General features: G+C 35.4%; 4 protein-coding genes across 4 annotated transcripts in view; 3 read left to right on the top strand and 1 right to left on the bottom strand.

The window, feature by feature from the left end:
* On the bottom strand, positions 400 to 2616 carry LOC104724283 (UDP-glucose 6-dehydrogenase 4). Its single transcript, XM_010442743.1, has 2 exons — positions 2544 to 2616; positions 400 to 2100 (listed from the first exon to the last, which is right to left on the bottom strand). The coding sequence occupies exon 2, from the start codon at positions 2083 to 2085 to the stop codon at positions 643 to 645; it is 1443 nt and encodes a 480-aa protein (XP_010441045.1). The 5' UTR covers positions 2086 to 2100; positions 2544 to 2616; the 3' UTR covers positions 400 to 642.
* LOC104728356 (expansin-A24-like) lies at positions 4380 to 5849 on the top strand. The gene is made up of 3 exons (XM_019231954.1): positions 4380 to 4386; positions 4802 to 4894; positions 5242 to 5849. Exons 1-3 carry the CDS (start codon positions 4380 to 4382, stop codon positions 5847 to 5849), a joined length of 708 nt encoding a protein of 235 aa, XP_019087499.1.
* Positions 6845 to 9051, top strand: LOC104724282 (expansin-A22-like). Its single transcript, XM_010442742.1, has 2 exons — positions 6845 to 7049; positions 8388 to 9051. Exons 1-2 carry the CDS (start codon positions 6845 to 6847, stop codon positions 8999 to 9001), a joined length of 819 nt encoding a protein of 272 aa, XP_010441044.1. The 3' UTR covers positions 9002 to 9051.
* The window catches only part of LOC109127347, a 2338-nt gene continuing 1344 nt past the window's right edge, over positions 10587 to 11580 (top strand). The window contains exon 1 of the mRNA XM_019231953.1: positions 10587 to 11577. Within this exon, the coding sequence (XP_019087498.1) occupies positions 10587 to 11577 (991 nt within the window). The remainder of the gene's footprint in view (positions 11578 to 11580) is intronic.

The raw sequence follows: 11580 nt of genomic DNA, 5'->3' as shown, positions 1-11580 counted from the left end.
CAACTTACAACTTACAATAGTCACGTGCAAAGCAACTACACTGCGACCTGCACGGACTCGCATGTTCTGTCCCACGTTTCACCCATTACACACTTGACACTTTCACTACTATTCTTATCACTAGTCACTAGATCTGATGCACAAATCACAATTGTGAGTTTACCAGAAGTAAGAGAAAAACATCTTAACAGCAAAAAGTTTGATATTGTCTCGTAGCCATGACTTTTAAACGGTGGTACTTATGACTCAAGTCTCTGGTTATCTTAATTAGGTAGAGAAATGTTGTTTCAGAATTTTCAGATCCGATCTAAAGAGATTATAATACCCAAATCTGCAATAATTGGGATTTGAATCCTAGACTTTGACAAATAAGTTTAATATATTTGATTTTGAATTAAAAACTAGTAAAATTTATTTTATTGCTTTTCTAAGAAGACAACAAAAATGTTGCAGCCGCATCCAATACAAAGTCTTTTGACAAACACAATTAAGAGAGCTTACATAAGAAACACACTGTAAAATGTAAAATGAACTCCTCAGGACTTCAACAATGGAGCCTTGAGACTAAAAGTATATATGAAAATGAAGCAAAAAAAGCACAAACATTGAAGGAAGACACAAGATCAGGTTTTTGTCTTGTTATTAGACAAAGGCAGGCATGTCCTTGAGCCATGCGTCAAGTGGCTTACCAATGGAGTATACGATGAAACCAATCTCTCTTAACTTGTCAACATTCAGAACGTTTCTTCCATCGAAGATGAAAGCCGGTTTCTGCATATTGTCGTAAATCTTCTGGTAATCTAACGCCTTAAACTCATCCCACTCTGTCAGAACGCAGACCGCATGTGCGTCTTTTGTTGCTTCATATGCGTCCCAAGTCACACTCACTTGTTTCACTGTGGTTGGACTCATTGGCTGCAAGTGAAGGGGATGGTCCCAATCGAACTTCTTCATCGAAAGGTCTCTCTGAATCTGTTCCTCTGTGACTTGAGGATCATAGATACTGATTTGCGCTTTGTCTCCTAACAGACCTTTACACACATCAATGGCAGGTGTTTCCCTTGTGTCACCTGTGTCTTTCTTGAATGCAAATCCGAGGATGGCAACCTTCTTGTTGGAGACAGTGTTGAACATAGAGGAGACGACTCTGTTCACGAACCTGTTCTTTTGGTAATCATTGATCTTGATCACTTGTTTCCAGTATTCCGCAACTTCTGGAAGACCATTGCACTGACAGATGTAGACGAGATTCAGAATGTCCTTCTGGAAACAAGAACCACCGAATCCAACACTAGCGTTCAAGAATTTGGAACCGATTCTTGAATCAGTACCAACAGCGTAAGACACTTGAGTGACATCAGCACCGGTGGATTCACAGAGAGCAGACATGGCATTGACTGATGAAATCCTCTGAGCCAAGAAAGCGTTTGCAGCTAGCTTAGAGAGCTCCGCAGACCAGAGATTTGTTGTGATGATTTGGTCTTCAGGAACCCAATTGGCATAAACCTCCTTAAGCGTCTGAACAGCTTTGAATCCTTCAGGGGTTTCTCGGCCTCCGATCAAGACACGGTCAGGGTTAAAAAGATCAGCGATTGCAGTTCCTTCAGCAAGAAACTCAGGGTTGGAAAGAATCTGGAATTTGATTCCTTTACTGTTATGCATCAAAATCTTCTCAATAGCTTCAGCTGTCTTGACAGGCACAGTCGATTTCTCAACAACAATCTTGTCGGAAACAGAGACATCAGCGATCATACGAGCAGCACTCTCCCAATAAGTGAGATCTGCAGCTTTGCCAGCTCCAAGACCAGTCGTCTTAGTGGGTGTGTTGACAGAGACAAAGACAATATCAGCTTCTCTAACATGTTTCTCCACATCAGTACTGAAGAAAAGGTTCTTCCCTCTGCATTGCTTAACGATATCTTCAAGACCTGGCTCGTAAATGGGAAGCTGATCACTGTTCCAAGCGTTGATCCTAGGAACAGAGATATCAACAACCGCTACTTCGATATCAGGACATTTCAGTGCAATCACTGCCATTGTTGGTCCACCAACATATCCAGCTCCAATACAACATATCTTCACCATTTTTTTTGATCAACTCTGCAAATCCAAAACCCGAATTAGGATCACATGATCTAGGAACATACTACAACAGATCTTAATGTGTACAAGTAAAATAAAAAAAATGGATCAGATCTGGATTCTATAGTAGTAAGCAAAACGTCGAACACTTGATGTGCGAGAAAACAAGTGACTAGTCATGATCCGATCTGATCCAAAAATTACTCAAATCACACGGATCTAAACACAATCGATACGTAGAAACCATCAAATGATCACGATTTACACAGGATCTATATACATTTCGAGAATCCTCAACAGGCAAAAAAAAATCAGAAAACGAGTGATGTGTTGATTCAACGATTTATTAAAAGAGAGATCAGATCAGATTCAGCTGTTGTAATTTTCGCTAGAAAGATAAAAATAGAAAACAAATCTCTACCGTAAAACTCAAGATTGGTAAAGCAGAGATCGACGTTTACCTCCGAAGGTTCGTAGTGAAGAAGTTGAATGTTTTCTCTTGAGAAGAGGAGTAAACGAGAGACGAAGAAGAAGAAACAACAGTTTATAGAAGAAGAAGAAGACGAGTTTCAGTTAAAACGCAAAAGGGTAAAACGGAGAATTTGTTGGAATGATTATGAAATGACGATCGTGTCCTCCCACGTTTTTTTCCACATAGTCTGTCTAATGTCTATGCACGACGGACGAGCCGGCTGATCAAACCTCTTGTCCCCAAAATTCTCACTTTTTAATGCGGATTTGAATCCGAATAGTAAATACAATAAATAAATAAAAAATTATTTGACAATATTGATTTATATGGATGATTTAAATTAAGAAGCTAAATGAGCATTTTTCAGTTTTTACCATTTCAAATAAAAAAGTTGGAAAAATGATTCAACTTATTTAACCTATTTAACTAAAAAAGTTGGAAGATAAACAAATTATGAAGAAAATTTGTTTAACTCGTTCGTCTCATTTTTTTGTAGAAGAATGAGTTTGATACTATTTAACTTTTTTTTCAACTCAATATCTATGTTTTATTTACGTAGAGAGTGTCAATCTTGGATATATGCTCATTTCTCTTGTTACTCGAATATATATATATATATTTATATATATATATATATATTTTTAACTTTTCTATATATTGTTATATTCAATCATCTATTTTTTTTATCTACTTGTAATCTTCACATTTTCTCTTGGTTAGTGGGTCCATCCCTTATCAAACGACGGTTTAAATTCTTATATACCGATCCTATAAATCATCACATGATATGTTTTCGTGGTTGTTCTCATTTGAATGGTTTCTGACATTCACTTCTCTGAAAATCACACATTCTTAAATTGTTCGAGCTCAAACACACTTAATTGTGGAGTTCTCTTACATCATTTAATCAAAATGATAGGTGCATTTTGATAATATAAATAATTAAACAATTAATTTTAATGATATAAATAGCCAAATTTCATGACACCTGGATATTAGTTTTGAAACCTTTGGAAGCCGAGTTGATCGAACCTTATATGTTCGAATCGAGTTCCAACTAGGCTGAGTTCTATAAGCTCAATTAGTTATTATTGGTTTTCTTCAATTATGTGCATTAATGTATAAAAACTATGCATGTATTATTTAAGAAAATCATATGGATTATTATTTTCGTTGAATATATGTGGTGGATGGATAATGCCATAATAGCATAGTGCATGCTCTGCTGGAATTTGTTGAGCTTCTTAGCTTAAACTCATTCTCCTTAACTAAAACAATGGTCCATTGGCCTTCTTCTTCCTCCTGCTACACAAAACACTTATTCACTCACTCTTTTTTCACCTCCTTCTTCCTCCTACGACACAAAACACTTATTCACTTCTTCTTCAGTACTTCATCTCACGATTCTTCACTCACTCTTTTTTCACCTCCTTCTTTCTTGTTTCTTGTTCTCATGCTTGATTCTTTATGAAGTATTAATCGAAGATGAGATTCTAAAAGTATACTCCACATATATATTATCATTCACTACGACTCTGTTAATTTTATCAGAGTGAATTTCTTGTTTGATGATATCGATTAGAGTAAATGTTTGGCTATATAACGATGAAGACTTTTTTGTTTTTTGCAGTTTTTATCACAGAATTAATATCAACATTGTAGTGATAAATTTCTACACCACGTAAATTGAAATATTTTTGGGGAGGCATGATGAGAGTCTGTCAAGTTTAAAACTAAGGAAAACAATAATTTCTATATATGTCCCGTTAAAACCTAAATTTTCTAAATAAAAACAAAATTCGAACAAAGTAAAACTAAATTCAGAATGATTCGTACGTACAAGACGCTGTATTTGGATTTAAAAAATCGTACTACATAAAAAAAAAACATTTAAAAAATAAATTAGTACCGGACCATCAACGTTGAACGTTATATACCTGACGGTAAAGCTTTAATGAGATTTCGAAGAATCCAATCATGTCTAGAATCCACAAACTATATATCTCCTTGGTATAAGCAACATCTTAGAATTTTAATTGAATCCCGCAAACATCGATCGAGAAGCCCAAAATTTTCTCTACCTTGCTATATAAATACCTCCATTCTCATCAATAATAATCATCAATAAATATTTAGAAAATATAATAAAACAGAGATAAAATCATGAAACTCCTAAACTTATTTATATCTGCAGACGTTTTGATGCTGGTAATGGTGATATGGATTGTGCCCACATACGGTCATGAGCCACCCCACACCCACACCCACACCCACACGAGTCTGGTTGGGTTGATGGCCGTGCCACATTTTACGGTGACATCAATGGTGGAGAAACTCAACGTAAGCTAAACAGCATATTCTAATAATTCAATAATCTCGAGACATGTACAATGTTAAATAAGACGTAGTAAAATGGGACTCAATCTTTGACCACTAGCTAAGACTAATATATATGGTTGGTTTGGCCAAGTTTTGTGTTCACCTATATATGTTTGCGGTAAGAATTTTCATAATAAAGCTTGTTAGCCTTTTGTTAAATGAAAATGAAAAATCCAATATAAGTAAATTATTGAAAACCCCATCTTAGAACATGCAAACGTTACAGTACACGCATGCCATTAGTTTTGTTTTTAAACTAATGCATGCATGCAATTTTTTTTTTTTTTTTTTTTTTTTCTATCTGACAGAGGGAGCTTGTAATCTACACAAACAAGGATATGGTCTAGAGACAGCAGCACTAAGCACGGCCCTATTCAACAATGGGTCAACGTGTGGGGCTTGTTACGAGATAAAGTGCACGAATGCTCCGCAATGGTGTTTGCCTGGCTCTATCAAGATCACAGCTACAAACTTCTGTCCACCAGATTACTCCAAACCGAAAGAATGTTGGTGCAACCCGCCACAAAAACACTTTGATCTCTCGCAACCAATGTTCCTAAAAATCGCCAAGTACAAAGCTGGGGTTGTCCTGGTTAAATTTAGACGTGTTCCTTGTGCGAAAATCGGAGGCGTCAAGTTTGAAATCAAAGGAAACCCTCATTTCCTGATGATCTTACCGTACAATGTGGGAGGAGCTGGAGATGTCAGGGCCATGAAGATTAAGGGAACGAAGACCGAGTGGATACCAATGAAGAAGAACTGGGTACAGATTTGGAGCAGTGGTGTTGTGTTGACCGGACAATGTTTATCGTTTAGGGTCACGACAAGTGATGAAGTTACGAAAGATTTTATCGACGTGACACCGCCAGATTGGGGATGTAATGGACAGAGCTTTGATGGAAAGATTAACTTTTAGGAGAAGAATGTGAGTCTTTTCGCTAACGCTTGCAATCTATTAAGAAGCTGGAAGGTTATTGGTAGGTTACTTGTAATTTTTAAAAATAATTCACTGTTATTGGTTTACGAATTCGAATATTCGATGATTTTCTATTTCTAATCAAAAAATTGTTTTTACGTTTTCTTTATTACCAAATTCTTGAACCTTTTGTTTTTTATTTATTGACTTATGGATTCCTATAACTATTGTAAAATAAGCTTAAACAAAGATTCATCAATAACATTCAAAACTTTTGGAAGATATGAGATCTCTGTTTTTGCCATCTTTCATACGATTGCGAATATGGCTCCTATAAATCTTGATTTCCATAGCTAAAATATTATTTGATAGGACACAATGACGAAGTAGAAGAGTACTTGTTTTATTGATTATTTCAGAAATTACAATATGATCTCTAATGCTACTGAATCCCAAATTAATGTTGACAATTGACTATTTGATTATACGTTAGCGAAACATAAGACTCTTCTTCGACTTTGTCAGATTATGGCGTTCATAATGAAATGGTCCAGGTTGTGCGAAATCCGACACCTTCTCAGGATGCAGATTGACTACGAAAGATCAAAAGCTTCAATGCACATTTCGAGAGATATTGAAGAAGGTTACGATGATCACTTCTATTTCTCTACACTGTATTTTTATGTATACCCACCCACATGGTTCCCATCAATAACATATGCTGAAACAAGATCAGTACCGGACCAAACCCAAAGCTTAGTCAATAGTCAACATTAAAAAAAATTTCAAACCATTTTGTTCAGAATACAAATATATATGGCAAAAGAATTAAAATTTCTGGCTGACTACATGATGGCAAAATTAGGATACAGATTGACTACATAAACTTGAATACAATTACTAATTCTTTGAACATCTCTCTAGAACTTATATATATACCCACCCAAATGGCTCCCATCAAAACTCATCATAAATCAAAACATAGTATATTAATCATGAAACTCTCAGAAAAGTTGATCTATGTAGAATTTTTGATGATAATAATGGCGATGGCCATGAGTTACGGTCATGTAGCCGAAGTACCCGAGACAGCTGAGGCACCCGATATCAGTGGTTCAGCCAGAGGCAGGTCAATCGACACTAATTGGTATGATGCACGAGCCACATTTTACGGTGACATCCATGGTGGGGACACTCAACGTAAGTTCAAATACTATTAATAGTTTTTATATCAACTTTTTTTTTATATATATAATTGATCATTGAATGTCTTAAATGCTATTTTTTTTTTCATTTGCGATTGCATTTACATTTTCATATATATATATTTATAAATTATAATGCAAATTGCCAGCTAGGATCTTCTCTTTCGTTTACAGATAAACACCAGAGAATTTTATTTTTAGTATATATATATATATATATATACTATATGTACAAATATAAAACTAACCTTATAAAGTGTAAAAAATTACATTGTCATGTTATTGGTGTTAAGGCAAATGTTTATTTTTTTTAGTAAGGGTAAAAATATAATTATAATATTAGACTAATAAAATCTTTTAAATAATTATTCATTTCTAAAAAAAATATTTTCTGCCTCTAATTAATTATGGACAAAAATTATTAATTCGTCTAAAAAATTGTAAAGCAGTCAGAATTTTAAAACGTAAGATTTCAAAACTAGTTATCCAAATTATTATTTTAATAACTATATTTAGAAAATTTTGTTAAGGTTTTAAATTATGATTCTCCTATCATCTTTTTTTTCATTTTATTTACAAATGATTTTGAGTTATAATATAATACATATGATAAATAAATATGTAGATTTTTTTCTGTCTATGTTGTTATTTGAATTTTTAAAAATAAAGATATATTACTAAATTTATAAAGAAAAATGTGGTATTTTAATGTTTCATGTCGGTCGGTTGGTAAAACTAAATCTATGTTGTTGATAAATTAATAAATTTTATTTTCTTACAATTAGAAAATAATAATTAATACTTTTACATATTTCACAAAATAATGATTCAAATACAACAAACAATATAAAAAAGTAATATACATCAAACAAATTAAAATACTATAATATTATAAAATAATTAGTATTTAAAAATATATTTGTAGATTTACCAAACAGTTGTATTATTAAAAGTAAATAATATCTCAAACAAAATAATTTTAAAAACATATATAACAATAATTTTTATTATAATTTTTGGAGAAAACGTTAATCCGTGTTTAATAGTACGAGATATCTCCTAGTATATACATTATTTGAAATTGCCAAAAAAATCACTATGTATATGTTAACATAACATTTTTACCCAAAAAGTGAAGACAATATATAAACATAAAACCCACTCATGTAAACAAACAATCTGTTTGTACAGAAAAAAAAACAAGAAGAAAACAATCAAACTCTTAAATTCTTAATTACTTTTAAATTTGTTTTTTTCCTTGGGTAAAAATTACTATTGAATTATTATTACATATATACTCACTTTTTTAAAAATTTTCATTTAAATTCAATAGAGGGTGCTTGTGGATACGGTAATCTATTCAGACAAGGATATGGTCTAGTCACAGCAGCGTTAAGCACGGCACTCTTCAACGACGGGTACACATGTGGGGCTTGTTTTGAGATCATGTGCACTAATGATCCACAATGGTGTTTGCCCGGATCCATCAAGATCACAGCAACAAATTTCTGTCCACCAAATTACACCAAAACCAGAGACATTTGGTGCAACCCACCACAGAAACACTTTGATCTCTCCCAAGCCATGTTCCTCAAGATCGCCAAGTACAAAGCTGGGGTTGTCCCAGTTAGATACAGACGTATTCCTTGTAGGAAAACCGGTGGTGTCAAGTTTGAAACCCAAGGAAACACATACTTCTTAATGATCTTGCCATACAATGTAGGAGGAGCCGGAGATATCAAGTACATGCAAGTTAAGGGAATCAAGACAGGGTGGATAACAATGACAAAGAACTGGGGACAACACTGGACCACTGGTGTTGTATTGACCGGCCAAGCTTTATCGTTCAGGGTTACGACGAGTGATGGGATCACAAAAGATTTTTGGAATGTGGTGCCAAAGAACTGGGGATTTGGACAGACTTTTGATGGAAGGATTAATTTTTAGGAGAATGCTTTGAGGTTTGTTAACTGTGTGGCATACCACCAAATATTATGTATTAGGGGATACTCCTTACGTTACTTAAAATACATTAATAAAACCGCAACTCAAAAAAGATAATCTGAAGTAATTAAACCCAAACAAAAGCTGATTAAAATTTGTGTACTAAGTACTAACCATTCAATGTTTTGATTTTTCAATACCGAAAAAACCGTAACAGAAACCCTTTTTCTGTAACCAAACGAAATTAAAGTAAATTAATCAAAATCTATTAAATACTATAATTTAATTCTATGCAATCATATTAAATAAGAGTTTGTGCAAAAAAAAAAATCCTTCAGATTAACCCAATGAACTCAATAATAATACGCAATATAACTCTTACACTTATTTTCTAAGCGTTTCTACGGTCACATATATTATATTTTTAAAATTTACATATGGATTTAGACTCTCATCATCGAGGCTTCGATTTAATATCCTTTTTATCAACATTTTACAATTTGGACAGTGATGACAATGGCATTTGAGTTTGTAGTATGATTTTTTTTCTAACAGAGCAGAGAAATCTTTTGAAAAATCTTTGTTCCATATGAAACTTTCAGGAAGCTATTTCACATTCCGGTAGCTCAAACCTGTTGGTTGTTTTTAAAGCTAAGTGACCCTTCGTTTTCTCGAAACGTGGCTACTTATAAGAATCGTTTTTGTGTGTGTGTGATGAGCGCAAGTTACTGTTGTTCTCACTTTAAAAATGTCGAATTCATGAGAAAGTCTTCTCCCAAGGACACTACCCTTCGAGTGGTGGAGCCGTTGAAGCCGGTTGTGCAACACCAGCTCTTGGTTCCTATTGAGATCAGTGGTGCTGTCTCTCAGGGACAAACTACATCAGTTGAGATCGAAAATCAATGGATCACTCCTAATAAGACAAGTCGTAGTCCGGGCAAAAAGCAATCTGCGTTACTGTTTGGGGATGGCTCTCTACTTTCTAATGCTTACTCAGCTCTGTCTGAGTCGGGAGATGGGGAAGCAGCAGAGAACTTGCGTCGTACTAGTGCGGTTGTTAGCACGGAGAACGTCATCGCATCTGCAGGGAGCACTGACAACGTTGCTGAGGATGCTGGAAATGTTGCACCAGGGATAACGGAACCAGGGATATCGAGACCTTTAGGGAAGAAACCTCCCGCTAAGGTGCCTGTTCCAGTGCATCAGATTCAAACTCGTGGCTCTACAGCCTCGGTCAAGCCTAAGCCTACCGTTTCTACTCACTCTGAAAGGGAGCAGAGTAGACGCCCTTCCAACTGATATTTTAATGTCGGGTTTCCTATGGAATGTACGGGGTTTTAACAAAGATTCAAAGCATTCTGTAGTGAAAGATTGGATGATGCAGTCTAACTTCCAGTTTGGTTGTATCATTGAAACGAGGGTTACAGAGCGGAAAGCAGAGAGAATTGTGGAGAGAGTTTTTTCGGGTTGGTCATTTCTCTCGAATTATGATTCACACAGGCTTGGTAGGATTTGGGTAGTGTGGAGTCCAAGGGTTTGTTTGACACCTTGTTTTACAAGCTCTCAAATGATCACTTGCTCGGTTTTAATGGAAGACCTGGAGGAAGAGTTCTTCGTGTCTTTTGTTTATGGTTTTAATCTTGTGGCTGATAGAAAGCCTCTATGGGAGGATCTGAAAAATCACCACGACTCGCCTATATTTTCAAATAAACCATGGATGAGCTATGGCGATTTTAATGAAATTCTGAAGGCGGAGGAACACTCTTGTTATGATACAGGTCCATCCATACCGGTGGGGATGAGGGATTTTCAAGAAGTAGTTTCTTATTGTTCCTTGAGTGATATGCAATCTCATGGGCCATTTTTTACTTGGTGCAATAAACGAGATGATGCTGCACTTATCTGTAAGAAACTTGATCGTGTTCTAGTCAACGACTCATGGCTTACTGAATTTGCGCAGTCTTACAGTGTTTTTGAGGCTGGGGGATGTTCTGACCATCTCCGGTGTAGGATTCAGATTGGTGTGGAGAAGCAACACACGAGAAAACCATTTAAGTTTACAAACGCTTTGGTTTCTGATGCGAATTTTCTGCCACTGGTTCAGGCTCACTGGGACATCACAGAGCCTCTGTTTCATTCTACTACAGCAACATACCGTTTTTCCAAAAAACTGAAAACTCTAAAGCCGGCAATCAAAAATCTGAGTAAGAGTCGCCTTAGAGATCTATCCAAGCAAACCAAAGCAGCCTTTGATCGTTTATGTAAACTACAACTTGAGGTTTTTCTGAATCCCGTGGGTTTGGCAATGAGGACTGAATCGGTTGCTTATCATAAATGGATGCACCTTTCGGGCTTAGAGGAACGTTTTTTGAAGCAACGTTCTAAGTTACATTGGTTGAAGGTGGGGGATGGCAACAATAAGGTGTTTCATAGGGCTGTAAAAATTAGACAAGCGAGAAATGCGATGAAGGAGATACTCCGCCTTGATGGTGTAATAGTTGATTCTCAGGAAGAGATGAAGGCGGAAGCAGAGCGATATTTTCATGAGTTTCTTACACATAAACCATCCTATTTTACAGGCA

Source organism: Camelina sativa, chromosome 11 (genome assembly GCF_000633955.1).
Source record: "Camelina sativa cultivar DH55 chromosome 11, Cs, whole genome shotgun sequence".
Lineage (NCBI taxonomy): Eukaryota > Viridiplantae > Streptophyta > Magnoliopsida > Brassicales > Brassicaceae > Camelina > Camelina sativa.
Note: the sequence above shows the minus strand (reverse complement) of the source record. Positions and strands in the feature narration are given on the sequence as shown.

Coding starts and splice junctions, on each gene's coding strand:
- LOC104728356 (XM_019231954.1), top strand. Junction 4,895..5,241: donor CAATGGTGGAGAAACTCAAC/GTAAGCTAAACA, acceptor TCTATCTGACAG/AGGGAGCTTGTAATCTACAC.
- LOC104724282 (XM_010442742.1), top strand. CDS start 6,845: ATGAAACTCTCAGAAAAGTTGATCTATGTAGAATTTTTGATGATAATA. Junction 7,050..8,387: donor CCATGGTGGGGACACTCAAC/GTAAGTTCAAAT, acceptor TAAATTCAATAG/AGGGTGCTTGTGGATACGGT.
- LOC104724283 (XM_010442743.1), bottom strand. CDS start 2,085: ATGGTGAAGATATGTTGTATTGGAGCTGGATATGTTGGTGGACCAACA.